This window comes from Canis lupus, chromosome 11 (genome assembly GCF_048164855.1).
Source record: "Canis lupus baileyi chromosome 11, mCanLup2.hap1, whole genome shotgun sequence".
In the NCBI taxonomy this organism is placed as follows: domain Eukaryota; kingdom Metazoa; phylum Chordata; class Mammalia; order Carnivora; family Canidae; genus Canis; species Canis lupus.
In genome coordinates, this window is record NC_132848.1 from 34,726,091 (window position 1) to 34,745,901 (window position 19,811).

Genomic DNA, 19,811 nt, shown 5'->3' on the forward strand with positions numbered 1-19,811 from the left:
ATCTCTATAACCACCTGTAAGGTATGTAATATTATTCAAATTATAATACATTATTTCAAAACCATCTTTTCCTGTATGTTCTGCTGTCACCATGGGCAGTGGAATGATCCCCATGTGGAAGGGGCTCAATTACTGTCTGCTGTAATCAAGTCTCAGGATTGCCAGAGCCAGAGGGGCCAAACTTTCATCTCCAGTCCCATGCTTTCAACTCCCAAGGGGACAACTCCATGTGGATATTCTGCTTCCCATGAAATGTCCAAAACTTCTCACCCACCTACATACAGCTGACCTCCTCTTCCCATTTCCCTCTAGTTTGCTTTTTCAGAGGACCTGTAAGACCCTCTGGTATTACTTATATTGTTATTCCATCATCATCATCACCGTGACAATTATCATTGTCATAGTCATCATCAGCATCGTCGTCATGGTTCACTGGATGCTTACTCTGTGCCAAAACTCTAAGTCCTTAACACACATCTCCTCTTTACCACAAACCAGGATAGGTGGTACTATCCTCCCTTATGGAACAGGAAAGGAGTCTCTCCCTTAAGAGTAGGTACAGATTAACCTCAGTTTGTTTGGGCTGGCTCCAAAATCTGTTCCCATTCCCCTATAGATCATCCAGTCCAGTCTGCACACAACACAGATGGGAAAATCAAAGACTAAGTCCCAGAAAGGCCCTTTGAGTTGGGACCTATGCCTTTTCAAGTCTTGGGAATAGGGTGATGGGCTATAACTGCAGTTAAACAACAGGCTAGTGCATAATACTTGTAAGAAATAAGGTGAAGGGGGCTAGCTGGGGGTAACTGGATGACATCTCCTTAGGGGAATTCATCAATGTTCTTTTTAATTCCACCTTATTGGTGGAATGTATCAATTTTCTTTTCATTTGTACCTGGCTTCTGCACGTGCGTGCACACACACACACACACACACACACATACATACACACCCTTCATTTTAGATAGACTGATTCTTTTGATCCAGAAAAGCTATATAAGAAAATCCTTGGCTTAACTCTGAGGCCAATGGGTGTCCAGTAGGTCACACACACCAATTCCTATACCCCCACTTTTCAGAGCCTGCCACAACTTCCAATCCTGGTGTCACAAAGCTGCAGGTTAGGGTCCTTGTCCTATATTTTCTCCACATTCTTCCTTCATCCCCAGGGTGTTGTGTCGATTTGGAATTCAGAAAGGATCAGATTATGCTAAGTGACTGTGAGATGCCGTCTCCAAAACTCAACTTTCCATCCACTTCCCCCAGAAAGGTCCAGTGAACCTTTGAGGAGGTACAGCATTGTTGGGAACTGCATGGGTGCTGGATCTATTTGCCAGGTTGAGATCCAGCTCTGCCACTTAGTAACTCAGACTCTGGATGAGTTACTCCTAGTAAATGTTAAAAACAAAATCAGCCATTTTTTGAGCCCTTGCTCTGTGACAGATTCATTATCTGTGTAGCTCTATGTAAATGTGCAGGTTCATTATCACACTTAATCCTCATCACAAGTATAGGAGATGAGCAATACTCTCCTTTTGCAAAGGAGAACACTGAGACTTAGAGAGGTGAATTAAGTGTCCAATGTCACCCAACTAAGAACTGGCAGAACCAGGACTTGAACAACCAAGACCATCTGATTCTGGAATTGTTCTTCAATCACTGTGCAACACAGCTCTCTAAAAGGAGGACGGTTCATCCCTTTGTTTTGGTTACAGAAGTACTAACCATAACCAGGAAAAGGACACACTAGATGTTTAATGAATGGTCACTACTGATTATTGCTCCTAATGTTTTAAGATCTCATAGGGTATCATATCATGATTGGATTGTTTTGCTCATTCGGCGAAAGAGGTCAAAAAATAGCATCAAATACTTAAAAATGGAAAAATATTTGCTGCAATGTTGCTCTAGGTCAGCAAAGATAGAAGGATAGAAACACACTGTGGAACAATGAATTAGAATGGAAAACTAGATAAATGAAAGTGGGTTTAGTAGTTTTATCACAGGCAGACGCCTTGGAGATCATTTATAGGCCCTTCTCTTTTATAGATGAGGAAATAAAAGATCTGATGAGGTAAAAAAATTTGCCCAAGACCTTACAGTAAGAAACATCAGATCTGGGCTTGGAGGCCAGTATGCCAGGGCAAGTGTTGATTCAGGCTTCAAGCTCTCTTCCTTAATGGTTCTGATCCAACTGGTTTGATAATTTTCAATCACCCTTTGAAGAGTTTGTAGAGCTACGACTTGCCTACTATTGTGCTAAGTGCTCTGAGTACAAAAGAAACTTAAAGCTCAGTCCCTAACTCCACAGAGGCTACAGGGTCCTGCACAGCAGAAGTCAATCATTAAGATATCTGGGCAACAAATAGTTCATTGCTGGGAGTGGGGGGTCATGGCTATGGGAGCAGTCAAAGGAGATGAAGAGGGCAAAGTGAAAAAGGGAATACAAAAAGACTGAAGGGGGGGGGGCGAAGGTGACAGATGGAGGGAGGAAGAGGGAAACATCAAAGACAGACAGGAGAGAGGCAGTTATATCTAACATTCCCGGTTTTATTTCTCTCCCGTACTTTTCACCGTTCCCCATACTTCATAACTTGTCTGTATCCATGTGTCCTTACACTAGACTGTCAGCTCCATAAGTGCAGATGTTTATCTGGTTTTCTTCCCACTGTTCTCCATACAACAGTGCCAGGCACAGAGTAGAGGCTCAATGACTATTTGTTAGATCAACCAATCAAATGCACAAGCACCATGTATCATATGCACTGTGACAAACTCTCTTTCCGGCAACACTGTGAGGCAGGTATTATTATCTTCAACTAATACATGGAGAAAGGAAGGCACAGAGGGTTTAGACAACTTGCCTAAAGCCACAGAGTCGGGATCTTAGCCTGTTATGGAAAAAGGTATTAGGACATGGACAAAGGAGGTTTTAGTTGCTGTCACAACGTGTTAACATAGTTGATCACATTACATAGAATCAAAGTTTTTCTCTTTTCTTATGAACAATTTAAAATATATAGAAAAGTACACAGAGCTTTAAAATGAATGGCAGTGTACTCAACTCCCAGATTTATGGTATCTTATTATTTTACTGTTTGAACTAGATCTGTTATTTAATTGAAGATAAAGATGAAGCCTCTGTGTTGTCTTCCTTAATTGGATTTCTCTGCTTCCTGGTGTTCATCCCCTCAGGTAATCACTGACTTGAATTAGGTATTTATTTGTTCTACTCTTATTCCATATATTTATGTAACCATAAATAACATATGGTGTTATTTTCTGTTTTCACACTTGATGTAAATGGCATTCTACTTTACAGAGCAGGCCACAACTTGCTTTTGACCTTCCATCCCCATGGATGCATGCAGCTCTAGTCGGACAGCCACCTTTTGAATATACCACAACTTACTTGTCCATTCTCATTTTTTTTTATTTTTTTAATTTTTATTTATTTATGATAGTCACAGAGAGAGAGAGAGAGAGAGGCAGAGACACAGGCAGAGGGAGAAGCAGGCTCCATGCACCGGGAGCCCGACATGGGATTCAATCCCGGGTCTCCAGGATCGCGCCCTGGGCCAAAGGCAGGCGCCAAACCGCTGCGCCACCCAGGGATCCCTCCATTCTCATTTTGATGGAATTTAGGTTGCTTATAATTTTCCACTGTTGGAAACTGACTCTAATGAATATTTCCTGTACCCGTTTTCTTGTGTCTGCTGGGTCCAAGAGCACCTGCATATTTAGCCTTATGAGATAGTGACTAATCGCTGACCAAAATTTTTTTACATTCCTACAGGTGGTCTAGGAAATATGATATTTGCCAATCTGAAGGGTGTGAAATGTTATCCTGTTGTTTTTATAATTTGCATTCCTCTAATTACTAGAAAGGTGCACATTTTTTCAAAGGATTATTGTCCATTTGAATTTCCCCTTCTGTGAATCACTTATTCATATTCTTTGCTCATTTTTCTGTTGAATTTGAATATTATTGGGATATGTGAATTTTTATTGGGGTATTTCAACAATTTAGAGGGGTTTATTTTATATTCAGGATATTAATTAAGCCTTTGTTATATGCACTGCAAAATATTTTCTCCTTTTTGGTGGCTTTTATCTTTTAACTTTATGGTGTGCTTGTTAAATACAGGTTTGAAATCCAAATGTAGTTCATTTTTGCACTATTTTCTTTATTATTGGTCTTTTTTGGTGCCTTTTTAAATAAATAATTTACAATTTCAAGGTCCAAAAGATATCATTCCTTATTTTCCTCCAAAAGTTTTAAGGTCTTCCTGCCGCCCTTAAGATGTTTCCTTTCAGAAGCTGTAGACATCTTGTTTTTCTTTATCTTCCAAATGTCTTTATTAGTCTTGACCTTTTCTTTTCCACATGAATTTTAACATCATATTGTCATAATCAAAGGAAAAAAGCTAAGAATTGGACTGGAATTCTACTGAATTTGTGTACTAATTGATAAGAAGCTCTCCTTGATGTTGATTCTTTCCAAATATGAATAGGGTATATTTCAATAATATTTTAAAATTTTTTCCTGGAAGATCTTCAAACAATTTTTGTTAGAATTATGTTATAATTATCTTTTAGTTTCTTTTGTTATTTTGAATGGTATATGCATGTATTTTTATATACTATGATATATACTTATTATGTATTAGTATGTACTTAATATATACTTTATATATACACATTCAATTATATTTTCTTTTTTTTTTTTAATTTTTTATTTATTTATGATAGTCACACACAGAGAGAGAGGCAGAGACACAGGCAGAGGGAGAAGCAGGCTCCATGCACCGGGAGCCTGATGTGGGATTCGATCCTGGGTCTTCAGGATCGTGCCCTGGGCCAAAGGCAGGCGCCAAACCGCTGCGCCACCCAGGGATCCCCAATTATATTTTCTAATTAGGTTCTAGTTAGTGCTCAGAATGCCAATGATTTTTTAATTTTTTAAATTTTTATTTTTTTGCCAATGATAGACATAGAGAGAGAGAGAGGCAGAGGGAGAAGCAGGCTCCATGCCGGAAGCCCGACATGGGACTCGATCCCAGGACTCCAGGATCACGCTCTGGGCCAAAGGCAGGTGCTAAACCTCTGAGCCACCAAGGGATCCCCAATCTGGTTGAATTCTTACTTGTTCTATTAGTTTGTAGATTATCTTTTGTCAGCTATCATGACATCTATAATTAAAGGCAATTTTGAGTTTTCTTTTCCAATCCTTATATTTCTCTTCCTTTTCTTATTGCATTGGCTAGGACTTCCAGTCAATATTTATTAGAAACAGTGTTAAAAGACATTCTTGACTTCATGATTTGAGTGGGAAAACTTCTAGAGTTTTACCAGTTAGTGTGATGTTTACTGCAGAGTTTTGGTTGCCCTTTAAAACATATTAAGTAAATTCCCCTCTATTCCTAGTTTCCTAAGAATTTCTTAAATCAGACTTGAGAATTGAATTATATCAAATCCTTTTTTCCCTCTATATCTATAGAGATGATCATATGATTTTTCTCACTATTTTTTCTCACTTACTATTAACATTGTATGTTAATTAATTTTTCTGACTTTGAATCATAATTGAATTCTTGCCATAAACCTTATTAATCATGATTTTAAAAAATTTGTGGCTGGATTTGATCTGCTAGTATTTTATTTACGATGTTTCATCTATATTTATGTGTGGTTGGGCCAGAGTTTTCTTTTCGTCTATCATTCTTCCAAGATTTTGAAATTGAAGTTATATTAGCTTCATAATCTAGATATTAGCTTCATGAGCTGTATAGCTTTCCTTTTGTATTGCCTGAAACATAAATTTTCATGTTCATTTTCATTAACTAAAGGTTTTATGCTTTTTAAAAAAGTATTTATTTATTCATAAGAGACACAGAGAGAGGCAGACACAGGCAGAGGGAGAAGCAAGCTCCCTGTGGGGTGCCTGATGTGGGACTTGATCCCAGGACCCCAGGATCACGCCCTGAGCCAGAGGCAGACGCTCAACCACTGAGCCACCCAGGTGTCCCAGGATTTTATGTTTCTTACAAGTTTAGTAAAAGCTGCCTAAAACATTTATGCCTGATGTTTTTAGAAGGAAGAGACTTTCACATCTACTACAATTGTTATTTGATCTTATTTCTAGCATCCTATTTTATGTTTTTTGTTTACCATCCTTTTTCTACGCTTCTTTTATCTTGCCATAAAGAAGAGGTAACACTTTAACTTCTGAGATTGGATCATAAAAGGCGATGTGGCTTCCCCCCTAGAACAGTGAGAAGTTTAACTGTTCAGAGGCCACCATGCGGTGTGGAAACAGAGTGACAAGGAGTGCCCACAGATCGCAGCAGTCCGGTTTTCAAGTTATCCAAACCCAAGCACAGACATATAAAGGAAGAAGCCTCCAGGTGATTTCAGCCTCCAGCTCTCCATGCACCACTGCCCTTGAGTGTTCCCATCAGAAGTTCCAGACATCATACAGCAGAGACAAGCCATCCCTGCTGTGCCATGTCCAAATTCTTGACCCACAGAATCCACACATATAAATAATGCAAGGACTATTTTATGCCACTAAGCTTTGGGGTAATTTGTTACACAGCAAAAATAACTAGAACATGGTTGTTTCTTGTATCTTGGACCTTTATTTCTCTTCTTGCAGAAATGCATCCTTTAAGTGCTTTTAAGTGATGTTCTATGGGGCCACATTCTCTTAGTCTTTGTAGAACTGAGTATGTCTTTATGTTGCCCTCAATCTGGAATAATGGTTGACAGTTCTTTGTTTTCAACAGTTGAAAGGTATTATTTCTGGCATCCCTTATTACTCATGATATTCTGTTCTCTTATATCTTCAAAAAAAATTTTTTTTAAATCTATCAATATAGATTTTTTAAAACTAGTGAGGATTAAACAAATTGTCTCTTCTTTTGGTGCCCTGCATCTGAGCCCAGGGTGTTTGTCTGAGTTGTGGAAACTGAAAAAGCATAGGTCTTGTGGTCATCAAGCTGAGCTCTGCCCCTTGCCATACTGATCTTGGAAAGAAAGTTCTAGTTCTCCAAGCTCCTTTCCAACTATTATTATCTGCCTTGAAGAGTTAATGTGAGGATTGAGTGACAGTGCCTGCTTCATAAGTATTTGTTATAATAAACAGCATTATCCTGCCCTTGCTTCATGTTCTACCTCAGGCCTCACAGGTTGCTGCAACAATTAAATAAGAACATGACCAATATTGTGCCTTGTGCATTCCAGGTTCTCAGTAAATGTTGTTTTTATGAGTAGTATTTAACTGAAGAAAGCTAGACGAGGTGGTGGCTTAGTGGAAGGAGCAGGGGCTCTAGCATGGAAGATTCCAGGGGGCTTGGTACAGTCTGTGGCGCATCCATGGGCAAGTCCCCTCTCTAACAGCCAGGCCAGGTCACCTACGCCTGGAGAAGCAGTCTGGAGGCCTCTGACATGGCCTTCCCGCCTGTGGGAGTGGGTCCCTGACAGGCCTGCTCCTGTGTGGCCTCCTCGGCCCTCCCCAGCCTGTGGGCTACAGCACTGAGCCAGAAAACAAGTGCACGAGCAGGTGAAAACTTGGGCCACGTGCCATCCTGTCCCCTTGGTGGGCAAACCGGGGGTGGGTTTTCAAACCATTTGATGCCGAAGTGCTTCCAGGAACTGCTGTTGCCTCCAGACGTTCCTGACAGTGAAATCGGGGGCCTCTGGTGAAAATCAGAGTAAAGGGCTAAAGGCACCTGCACTGACTTGGTACCCAGGTGTCCTCTGAGCTGAAATCACGGCAGGCAACAGGAAATACGCCGGGGTGTGTGACTTTGAGAAGCAGAGACTCAATTTTCCTGAGCTCTGCGGGCTCAAGGCGCATGGCCTGCCAGCCTACCTTTGCGGGCTAATTTTTGCTGGCAGCAAAGAAAGAATGTCTGGCTACTTTAGTTCACAGTATAGGCTCTTTCAGTGAGAAGGAATTAGGAAGAAAGGAATGAAAAGGAATTAAGGAGAAGAAAGGAGTCAACTACCTTTGAAGGGGGCTGTTCTGGGCAGAGGTGTAGGGGCCCCGGGATGCTCCCCACCCTCAGCCACGCAAGCAGCCCCGCCGCTGGGCCTGGGATCCTGGGATCGTGCGGAGTGAGAAGACAGATAGAGCGGCCCCTATGGCTGGGGGAGGGGGCCCGCGAACAGAGGGCTCTTTTTCCTAATTAGCTGTTTTTATACAGGGAACACATGACCCAAACACAACCACCAACTGTGTCTTTGACATGTACAGGCGGAAAGGGGGAGCTGGGCTTTTGTCTGCCGGGAGTCTTTCAACTCGCCTGTCACCCCAAGCTGCAAAACTCAACAATGGGTCGGATGAGCAGGACCACAGCAGACAGTTTGCTAAATGGACTTGGGAACAGGTACTATTTCCACCCACGTCGGGCTGGTAAGTACTGTAAAAGTGAAATTGGGTTAAATATCTCCTCGCCCTTTCCAAAAGCTTTGTGACCATTTCTGCCATTTGCCTGTTTCTGGTATATCCTGAAACAGTGCATGCTTCAAAAAGAAAGAAATACATTTCTAGGAAGACTTTTCTTGGTCATAAATGCAATCCTTTCATAGAACCCTAACTGTGGTACTCTCCCAACTTCCCTTATCATGTTGTTAACTTAGTGAAAACAATTGAATTTCAAAGAGTACTGCCAAGTGAGTTATTTTCCCTGTTGAATGAAGTGGCTCAATTAGTCTACATAAACTGATTTAGAATTGACACGCTGAAGAATATGGGGCAAAGCGAAAAAGGATGCTTGCTTTGTGGACATGTGTAGCTATGCTTGGGTGTGACATTGTTGATTCTTTGATTCTGAAGCAGTGAACAAATCGCAAACATTTTTCAACCATTTGTTTAACTGAAAGCAGCTATGCACGAATGGTTTTCCCAGAACCAGAGGTAACATGTGCTAACACTAACTATGTTGAACTGGAAGCCATCAAAACGCCATGCCTCATGGCACTGCCCAGGTAGCAGTCGCCAGAGCATTTCCATACACGGCTCAAAGAGAATTTCCATCTGTAGCCATGGGGCAGGCCAGGGCAGAGAACTTCCCAATGCTGAGATTAAAGAAATCCACAACAAAACACTTCTCCAATTGGGGAAACACAGTCTTTCAGGGACAGAGCTGTTTAGAAAAAATAGTGCTGCCTTTGTTTTACCACATACTCGCTTCTCTGTATAGCACAACTGGAAAATGGTGACAAGACTATAAAAAGCTGGATGGAAAAGTGTCAAATTAAACCCAAGGCGAAACCCAGAGCTGGTTGGCTTAATTGGAGGTAATGAGAAATGAAACCACATCTCTACTTGCAAAGTGAAATGGTGAACTGAAGTAATTACCCAGAAAATCTACCAACAGCCCTTTGCCGGAATGCCTCAAAATTTGAGGCCAAAGTGTTCTGAGATTTCAAATGTCTGGATCATGCCTTCAAGTTTCTCCTCACTTTGCTAATAATGACTTGGATTTGATGCATACTCCATTCTTTCCAGTGAAAAGTAGTAATGTCCCAGCATGTAGCACAGGATTCACCCCAAGTTGGTGGTTGGATTCCTGCTTGCAGACGAGTATAACCGTCCCTGGGCAGAGATTTCAAGTCCCTTTACACTGGAAGCAGTAGGAACACGCTTGGGGAGGGAGGTGCGGAGCAGTAAAACAAAAGGGAAAGTGAACATAAAAGTGCTTTTCCAGGGGCGCCAGGGTGGCACAGTCGGTGAAGTGTCTGCCCACGGCTCAGGTCATGATCCTGGGTCCTGGGATGGAGCCTTGTGTCTGTCTCCCTGCTCAGCAGGGAGCTTGCTTCTTTCTCCTTCTCCCTCTGCAGCTCCCCCCTGCTCGTGCTCTCTCTGTCTCAAGTAAATAGTCTTTGAGAAAAAATAAAAGTCCTTTTCTAGGGATCTGACTGGGGCACACTGTCAAAGAAACCTTTGGACACTCTCCCCACTATTGGAGTGTCAATGGACCGTATGCAAATGTTCTAACTCAGAGACTTCTTCTAGTTCCCAGTCTCGGGAAGTCCACACTATGGAATTCTGCAAAATCGTCCCTGGACACAGAGTTTACTAGGGGCACCTGGCAAAGGGGGAGTACAACCACTGCTTTTAATTCCTCTTTAAACTCTAAGAATACGGGATCCCTGGGTGGCGCAGCGGTTTGGCGCCTGCCTTTGGCCCAGGGCGCGATCCTGGAGACCCGGGATCGAATCCCACGTCGGGCTCCCGGTGCACGGAGCCTGCTTCTCCCTCTGCCTGTGTCTCTGAGCCTCTCTCTCTCTCTCTCTCTCTGTGACTATCATGAATAAATAAATAAAATCTTTAAAAAAAAAAAAAAAACTCTAAGAATACTCTGGGTGAGAACCTCCATTGTCAGGTTTGTACACTTTAGCACACAATGCCATCTCTCTCCCTGCGAGGCCCAACGATGTTGGCTCCTTCCAGAACAGATATGTTTAAGGGTGATGGCCTTGTGAGCCCAGGACAGTAAGTGAGATCATGGCTGAGTCTAGAGAGGTGGATACTTCATTCACGAAGCCCAGAGAAAAAGTATCTGGATATTGGGCAGGTTGGGGCAGCCTTACCGAAGCTGGGGGCGCTGTGCAAGGTCATGTCCCGGATCACCCTTGTGCCAAAACAGGACCACATCAAGAGGAACTGCTGTGCCACTTTCTTCAGGGACCCTTGTCTCTTGGCAGCCACCTACAAGAAAGTGAACAGCTTCAACAGTGGTCAACTTAACCTTTTGGTATTACCATCTCTCTGAAAAATGGTAGGAAGGCTTATGGGTCTCCTGAGTTCAAGGCTACGGAACAATGGTTTTGACTTTACGCTTCTTCTGGAAGAAATACAATTTAAAAAGTGAGACCTTATGTCAAGTCCCAAGGTACACAGCAGATAAGAGAGATGCTGACCTGGCTGAAGCAGGGGAAGGAGCCTCACGGTCCTGCCTCCTGCAACCCCCACTCCAGAGGGGGCCCAGGTCTCTCCTTGGAACCCCAGGGCTCCGTGGCTGGTGGGGAACATTGAGATAGCTCATTGTGGGGCTCTGTATCTCCCCAAGGCCACAAGGGTGAGTGGTGGGTCACAGCACCAGGGCTGCTCCTTCCGCTCCAGCTTACCAACCTTCACAACACACCGGTCCACCATGGTGTCTAGCCACTCGATGTAGGACTCGATGGGAGACTGCTCCTCCAGGAGGTGGTCGAACTCCTGGTACACTGTCAAACAAACGAGAGCCCCCCCCCCCACATCACTGTAGTTGTGTCTACACACAGACACATCTTAAAAGAACAAAGGAATAAAATGGAACTCCAGTCTTAACAGTGCATTCAGACTTTAGAAAATATGCCCCAACTTACTTTTCCAGGCTCATCTTTGCAGCCTGTGAGCCCCCTGAAAGCCTGGCTACCACGTATAACTAGCCATTCCCTCCATACTCCCTACTTTTCTCGGGCGGTTTCCTCTGCCTGGACTGTCTGGTTCCTCGTGGCTCAGCTGACATGAGCCCTCTTGTGAAATCCCCTTCCCCAAGCCCCTCACCAGCAGAACCCATCACTTGTCCTCCGTGCTTTCCTAACACTTTATCACCTGTATGCCACCTCTGCTGCATCACTAATGCTGTGTTTTAGTCCCGGGGCATCTCCCGTGTCAGTTCTCTGTCAGGTATCTTTCTTGGCTGGGGCCTTCCCTGAACACAGCCATTGTCCAGAATGTGCTTGTTCATAGGAACAGACAGAGGCATCACTGCTCCTTGCTCTCCGCTCCATGGCATGGCTCATTTGATCATTCAATGCTTGCAAACCACAACTATAATGGGCAAGTAGCCCAACCAGCCTCTTAGGACTCAGCATTCAGTAGATGCTTAATAGATGTTCATAGCATAAAGGAAACAATCTCTGTGCCTTTAGTTTACAAATTAACAGAAGGAGGATAACCAGTATCACTTTATAACCTGTCTTCAGCTGCCTGCCAACTAACCAGATCTGGAAGGGCTATGTCATTAGTGAAGTGCTACAGAAAACAGAGATTGCTGTGGTGACCTCTAGTCTGAAACATCTCTTTTTGTGTTTTTGGGTTTTTTTGTTTTGTTTTTTGCATGTGGAGCTCAATAAATCAAGTCAGACTTTCAGAGCCACACTGTTTTTTGCAGTTTTCATTTATCTGAGGGGTTCTTGTCCCATTCCACGGGCCTCGCCAATGTGCTCTGTTTTTCTGAGTTGATGGCTGCTACGAGAGACTAGCCACTGGGACTGGGACTGGGAGCTCAGAACAGTTTAGAATAAGAAGGGGCTTTAAAAGTCCATTGAGTTGGTATCTGTGTCGTTTCACAGAGGAGAAAGCTATGTCTCCGTGAGATTAAAGGACCCCCTCAAAGTCAGAGGGTGAATGTGCCAGAGCAGGGACTGGAGCCCATGTCTCTGATTTCTGTTTGGTGTGTGCTTTTCCTCTTGATGGCAGATTTGGTGCATCTGCACTGTAGTGCTTTGGTCAGTGAAGGTGATGACAACAGAAGTGGTGAAGAAAGTGCTTACGGCCAACATCTACTGGGTTCTTGCCACGTGCCAGGCACTTCCCTAACTGCTTTGCACGGACACGCCAGGCTAACCCTACAATAACCCCGAGAATGTGACAGCAGTTTCTCAAATGTTTGTTGAATGAACAGAAGAACAACCCAAGGAGGCAGGTACTATTATCACTCCCCATTCTACAGATGAGGGAGCAGAGGCCCTCCCGGATGACTGACTTTCTGAAGGTCTCAAAGGTAGCAAACAGCAGAGGCAGGTTTTGACCCAATGCTTGCCTCCCAACCGTGGTGCTGCACCAGCTCTACCTGGTATACCGGGCACATGGTGCACGTTGACCCCATTTCACCTCTGCGTGTTCTCCCCATGTTAGAGCCTCTGCAGCCAGGGTCACTGTGTACCAGGGCCAGGGTCTGTGGGGCATCCCAATCCCCTGCTCCTACCATAGTCGTTCTCATCAGCATGCTCATGTCTGGACATGCATTTTTAAATTTAGGGTAAGTAGAGCATTCCTAAGCAGGACCTATCTCATGGAGGTGATGGAAACCCCCTGAAGCAGGAATGTACAGGCTTGTCAACTGGTTATGTGGGACCCAGGAAAATCATGTGATTGCATCGGTGTCGGCTCCTTGGCGGTTTCTCGGATTCACGATCCTGGCACAACGGTTATAAGGAAAGGAGGGTGCACACAGCACACAGTTGGCCCAACACACAGTGGGTGCAGCACACAGTTGCCCAGCACACCGTGGGCATAGCACACTATTGAGTTCAAGAATTTACCTCCCGGCATCTGGGCAGTGGGGAAGCTGCAGGGATGATCCCTGTCTGCCAGGCCACCTGCTTTGAGGGCTGGTGCCTTTACTCACTACCCACCCTCCAGGCACTGTGTCCTACAGCTGTCCTCTTTGGTAACATGCAGCCATTTGTAAATTACCTGTACAATTTCTGATCTGCCCTTAGCTGTAAGCTCCATATGGGAAGAGCAATGTTCATATCAGTCACCGCTTTTCTCCCAGCTTCTAACACAGTGCCTGGCCTAAGATAGGCATTCAGTAAGTACCAGCTGGGTTGAACTGAACCTCACCACTCCCTTCCTCTGGAAGAGTACAATCATAGCTTTAAAGGGCACCATCCTGTTCCGGGCCTAAGAGAACTTGAAGAGAAAACCCCAGAAGGTTCCTTCTTTGAGAGGCTGTGGTGACCTCCGAGATGCTCCAGCAAAGGCTCAGAGCCTGGTCCCTAAAGCAAGTGATGGTGAGTATGGGGGATGTCTTCTTCCTCCGCAGAAGGTGCTAAATGGGGAAGAGAGCTGAGTTTCAGGCTGCTGGGAGTTAGCAGAACTGGAAGTCGTATCATTCTGAGTTTCTACTCATCTGGTCCCACACAGACATTCCTGGCACCTTGTGCATGCCTGGCTTGGGGTGAGACCCTGAAGACACAGTGATGGGAGATATGGCTAGTGCTGTTAGGGGTCTGACACCCATGCTGTCGGCCTTGTGGCAGGGAGTCAGGACAAACAGAATAGGAGGCACAATTGCAAAAATTTAGAAAGACTCCGCAGCCTCTGAAACTTGCCCACATCTCATAATTTTTGTCTCCTCTGATCGTCCAGGTGAGTAGCACTAGCGCATAGTCGTGAAGCCGAGGTCAGGCGTAGGTCTGAGGCCTCACTCTGCTGCCCGGGGTAAGGGTCACTGGCTGAGGCTGAGTCATGTCCTCTGTCACGTGGGGGTGGCGTGTGTCTTCCCCGTGGGGGTTGGTGTAGAGAATTAATGAGAACATGCGTGTGGTAGGTCTGTGCAGACCCTGTGAGCCTGATTCTTATTTTAGTGACCAGCTCTGAGTTCTCAGCAGGGGAAGGCAGGCTGAGGCCTGCTGAGGAGGAAGGAACGAGTATGGAGCTCTGGGAAAGAAGTCCCAGGGAAGGTCCAGGTTCAGGCTCCAGCCGTGCCAGTAGCTTGTGACAAGGGCTCAGCGGGAAGAGGTCTCTAATAGGAGCATCTTTTGGAACTTACTTGTTTCTAAACACCACATGCTTAGCTGGGCTGGAGCAAGTTCCCTCAGGAGGACAAACAGAAGGCATTGCTGGAAATCTGAGGGGCCTCGGGCTCTCAGGAGAATGGGCCCAACTTCTCAGGGGGACCGCTACCATGCAGGGTCTGGGCCCTCGCCTTACTCACAGGGTGAGAGTATCCCCCCACCTCCAGCAATTCTCAGCACCAGCCTTTCTGAGAGCTGGTGGGAGGAGAGTGGACCCACTGTTCCCACACTCCTGCTCCCCTCCCCTCCAGGCATGAAAAAGGAAGGCTGAGCAAGGTGAAGAAGTTGCCAGTAGAGCCTCAAGGATCCAGAGCCGCTGGGCGTGGGAAGCCATGGGCAGTAGGCTGTGGCGGGCGCGTGAGGAACAGCAGAGATGCGCTGAGCATGGTGGTGTTCTCTGGACCCCTCATGACCTCTGCTACTAAGAACAGCCCACCTGACCTGCTCCGGAGACCATCTGCAGCAGTATTCCTGGTGTCTTTGTCCACAGGGACATGAACATATGTTCACAGAAGTAAACCTCCATCCACTCCCTTCTCAACCATTGAATGTGATTGAAAGGTTCACCTGCCAATAGGTGGGCTGACCCATGTGACCCTCTGCTGAAATCCAGGTAGTATATCCAGCCGACTCCAGGCTGACATACACTCAGACAGGCAACAAGCTTTTGTCCTCATTTTTTTTTATACCACCTGTGGAAAGATGCCTGGCATTGAGAATCACATCTGGGCCCTTTTGCATGGCACTGTGTGCTGCCCAGTTGCACCAGGCTCCCTTTTCCCCAGGAATGTTGACACATGTCCATTTAAATCAATTAGCCCTCCCATCTGGGCTGACCCATTTAAGAGGAACAATAAGAGGGAAGGGATCCTAGGGGGAAGGACAGGGTGGGAATGCCACTTAAATATTTACCAAGATACTTTTTCTCTCTTTCTTTCTTTTAAAAGCAAAAACAGAAAAGACACAATCCTTGGCGGAACATCTTACACTGGATGATGAGTTTCCGGTGCTCATCGCGGGAGTCTTCCATGGTGTAGAGGGTTTGCTTGGTGATGCTGTTCAGGTCCACGTTCCTCCAGTCTTCCAGCATTTGGAATGTGATATCTGCACTGTGGATCACGGTCCGAGATGCCTGTAATCCAAGCCAATCAACTCATTAGCTCAAGGGTTGTTAGGTTAAAACCCCTGCGCATTATTTTCTTTTTAATGAATCTGCAGTGTTCTGCAGCTGTTTTGAAATTCCGGAACATTCAATTTCAGGAAATCAGAAGACCATAACTCAGTCCATAATTCAGAAGACCCATACAGTCTTTTCTCTTGGAGGTCTCTTTTCTCAGCTCTATAAAAAATTACTCCAAGGTGGCCGAGGCTAGACCAAACCCTGCTGTTCCCAGCCCCTTTGGTCTGGACCCCTGGGGAACAACGGGATGAAGCCCAGAGATCTGTCAGCCTTCTGACCTGAGCTTGCAGGAGCTCTGTGCTTAGTAACCCATGTGTCTCTAGCATTGGAGAAGCAATGGGCCTAGAGCTTGGACTGGTCTGTGGGCCTATGACAACTTTAATCCCAGCCATCTTACAATGTGTATTTTTCATATACATGCATTCTGAAGCAGTTTATGGTCTAGCTTTCTGTTTTTTGCTTTTTGGTTTTTAGGTGACTACAATCCATTTTGCAGGTGACTACAATATGAACAACTGAGAGGGAAGAAAAGGGAAACAAAACCCAAAGACTCCATTGCTCATTACTGTGCATGTGATGCATGTACGTGCCCATGCTCACACGCACATTCAACCTGTGGTTTCCTCAGCAAGCCCTCACAAGTAGAACTTCAGTTTGCAAGTTGGAACAATACTTGGAACCACCAAGTTGGAACAAAGCTGATAAAAGCAAAGAAAAACATTTCCAGAATCATTTCCTTTACTTGCATGTTTTTTAAAAAAAGTCTTTAATAAAATGGAAAAAAAAAAAAAGATTTCCGATACACATGGCCATTAAACATCTCCTAATGCTTGTGAATTTCCAGGCAAAGTAAGTACTGACAACCCCTTTTACCTCTAGACTGCCTGAGCACAAGGAGCTCTTATTTAAATCACTGTAGAATTCTTTCCAGGTCTGAGGCCTAGAGTATATGAATATGTGAGTTGGGTCCATTTCTAATGATAATGAAAACAACTAAAGGTTAAGGTCTGGGATTCTGGACTCAAATATATTTAATTCAAATCCTGGCCTTGCTGCTAACCACCTGACTGTCTTGGGGCAAGCCAGCAGATTAACCTCAGTTTCCTGATCAATAAAATGGAGGTGTAATAATACCTGCCTCTTCAGGAGGACAGCTGTTTGAGGGTTCCTTGAGATAATGTTTGAAAAGGGCAGAGTTTAGGGAATAAAGGCTCACTAAAGGAGCTACCATTAATCAGGCCGTTCTCTGTGTGGTGATGCACAAACACCTCAGGGCTGTGGCACGTGGTGCTGCTGCCCACTGGAGCATTCCTCTCCCCCCCTGCCAGGCAATCCTGCCATCACATGTGCTCCAACTTCAGAGCCACACCCGTGGAGCCACCTCCTCTAACCACCATATCTCAATCACACTACGTGCCCCTATTAGAATAGAATAGAATTCTAGAATAGAATTCTCTATTTCTGCTGTTTCCCTCCTAACACTTAGCACTTTTAATTAATTATTTTTTGGTTCACTTTTTTTTTTTTTTTTTTTTCTGCTCAGGGCAAGTACCACTAAACATGGTCTCTGACATAGAGGAGGCACTCAAAAGATTTTGTGCAATGAATGGTTGAGATAGGAATGCCAAGTTGCTTGCTTAGTGTATTTAAGCAATAAAGGGCCTGGGTATTTAGATTCTCGGTTTCAGTATGACTTGTCTTATATGTGTTTAGGAACACTTGCTGGGATATTAGTTATGATGTTCCATGGTGTTTCATTCCTGTCACCAACCCCAGATCCTCCAGCTGATCCAGAAATGTGTCTGAAAGCTGTCCTGTGAAGATGGAAAGGTAGCAAATGCTGATTAAAGTACGTACTGTCCGTGTAGGAAGTGAAGGGAGAACGTATCTGTATGTGTATGTGCATGTGCGTGTGTGTGCATGTGCGTGCAGACAGCCGCCGTACAGATATGGATACGTTTACCTGCATGCCTTAAAGGGTCAAAAGGCTTTCCTGGACTGCCTGAGCCCCAGAGGGAGACACCAAAGCCATGCCTAGCTCTCTGAGATAACCCAAGCCCAGCTTTTCCAAGCTGGGGAAAGAACCAGAAGGCATGCACCCAGTGTTTCTCTGTTTTGCCAATATTTGTTTGCTCCCCTAACTCCTACTAATCTGGTCAGGCTCTGCCCTGTCCCAGAACAGCATCCAAGTGTGGCCTCTCTCCTAGCCAGCATGACTAGAAAAGGTTTACCTGGTTTCCAAGTCCCCCACGGGGCCATTCATGCCAGAGGCTGGACCGGAACAGTGAGGTGTGTGTGTGGGTGTAGCTCTGTATTTTCAGGTTCCTGCCCTGGAGGCTTCCTGCAGGCCACTCTAACTAGAAACCCTTCCTCCTTGACCTTGAATAACCGGCACCAACCCAGAACAGACAGTATAAGGGAGAGGTGGAAAACTCAACACAAAGAAGGCAAGCAGGTGGCAGACGGGGGAGTGAGGAGAGCCAATCAAGTGGAAGAGGAAGTGGGGGAGACAGGGAGGACAGTGCTCAGCCCATCCACTTGATTCCTGCCCTGGGAAATGTGGCTCTGGGGCTGTTTAGCGGTCATCTCCCAGGTTCAACGGTTAATGACAAAGCAAAACCAATTTTTGAACACATGTAAATCAAATAAAAATAACCCCACCCCCCTGAGGGCAGATTTGACCTGTGGCCTCCAGTTTGCCCCTTTTGCTTTCAATGTTTTAATGAATGTTAACAGGCTACCTTAATAGACTTAGATTCCCTTCCTTAAGGTGCAAACTTAATAGAAACCCAAAGCTTTATGCCATCAAATTATCATTAGAGTTCCAGTACACATTTCTGTTACTTCTGAATTTTTCTAGTAAGCATATGTCACTTTTGTGCCAAAAAGAACAAAAATATGGAGAAAATAAAAGTGGGTATTTAACATACTGTATGGATTTGTTTTTTGTTGTTTTTTTTTGTTTGTTTTTGTTTTTGTTTTTGGATTTGAACTCTTCTGGATGATACATGACCAACAAATCATCCTCTTTATCTATTTGAATCATTTATTTCTGTGGCTCACAACTGGGGGTGAGACTGGGCCCCAGGCTACTTTTGATGGTGTTTGGAGACATTCTTGATGGTGACAACCAAGGTAGTACCTGGGATTGGGTGGTTCTAACTGGCATCTGGGTTCTGGCATGTGGGTAGAGAGAGGCCAGGGATGCTACTAAATCTCTACGCTGCACAAAACAAGTCCCGAGAGCAAAGGATGATCCAGCCCCACATGTCAACAGTTAGTGGCAGAGAAACCCTGATCTACTCAAGGGAAATGCAAACTTGTACACCAGAACATGATGTCAGAAATAATTTTGTATGTTAGTCGAAACTATTTAGTGATTGCCTAATGCTTTTATTCTTTATCAGTAGAAATTAAAAGGTAACAGTAAGAGTATACCAAACACCTATTATACTGTATTAAACTATCAGACAGCCACACCCCTTGACAGAACCTCTGAAGAGCTGTTCCGTGCATTTGCCCCTCATGACTTGGCAGGAGCTAGAAAACATAACACAGGACACATACCTGGCAAAGGTGATTCAGTGATGTCTGCCGTCTCAGAATTTGGGAAAATCTTCTTGACACTGCAAGAAGGAAGAGTTAGTCAGAAATATTTGCATGCTATATGGTCCTACCTTGGATTTTCCAGGGGCAGATTTCAAAAAGTAGCTTATTTGCCTAAATTTGTCCCACTGTCCAACCCCATTTTATGCACCCACTGGTGAAAACCTGCTTTTGATTCTTTGTTCTCCCATGTAGACAACTATTTCCTAAAATGGCGATATTTGGGGTACATATTTCAAAGTCACCCGCATGCCATGCTGGCAGGTGTGAGAAATTGTGGCGTCAATCAACCGTGAGTAAAAGCAATTATTTACTTGTCTTTCATTTCGCTAATTGCAAGCTCAATCACTTCTCTCCATAAATAATTGCTGGAATCAAGTGGAAGCTTTGAAGAAGGCCCTTTAAAAGTAGTATATCTAATAGGGAAACTTGATTGAGCCTC

The 19,811-nt window shown here is 44.5% G+C and overlaps 1 protein-coding gene and 1 long non-coding RNA gene across 13 annotated transcripts in view; one reads left to right on the top strand and one right to left on the bottom strand.

Annotated features, from left to right (window-relative positions):
* Positions 1 to 19,811, bottom strand: part of RFX4 (regulatory factor X4) — a 161,613-nt gene that overhangs the window by 24,980 nt on the left and 116,822 nt on the right. For all 8 annotated transcript variants that reach the window (XM_072844240.1, XM_072844242.1, XM_072844235.1 and 5 more), the window contains 4 exons: positions 19,331 to 19,389; positions 15,571 to 15,715; positions 11,144 to 11,238; positions 10,603 to 10,720 (listed from right to left, as the gene is read on the bottom strand). In XM_072844240.1, coding sequence (XP_072700341.1) covers positions 10,603 to 10,720; positions 11,144 to 11,238; positions 15,571 to 15,715; positions 19,331 to 19,389 — 417 coding nt within the window. The remainder of the gene's footprint in view (positions 1 to 10,602; positions 10,721 to 11,143; positions 11,239 to 15,570; positions 15,716 to 19,330; positions 19,390 to 19,811) is intronic.
* On the top strand, positions 473 to 18,671 carry LOC140642972 (uncharacterized). 5 transcript variants are annotated; one of them, XR_012039356.1, is made up of 6 exons: positions 473 to 552; positions 3,108 to 3,195; positions 8,211 to 8,419; positions 12,479 to 13,797; positions 14,835 to 15,196; positions 15,531 to 18,671. It is a non-coding gene; the product is annotated as an uncharacterized lncRNA (long non-coding RNA). The 5 variants fall into 5 exon arrangements; XR_012039357.1 differs by having other exon boundaries at positions 12,479 to 12,704; positions 13,560 to 15,196; XR_012039355.1 differs by having other exon boundaries at positions 12,479 to 15,196.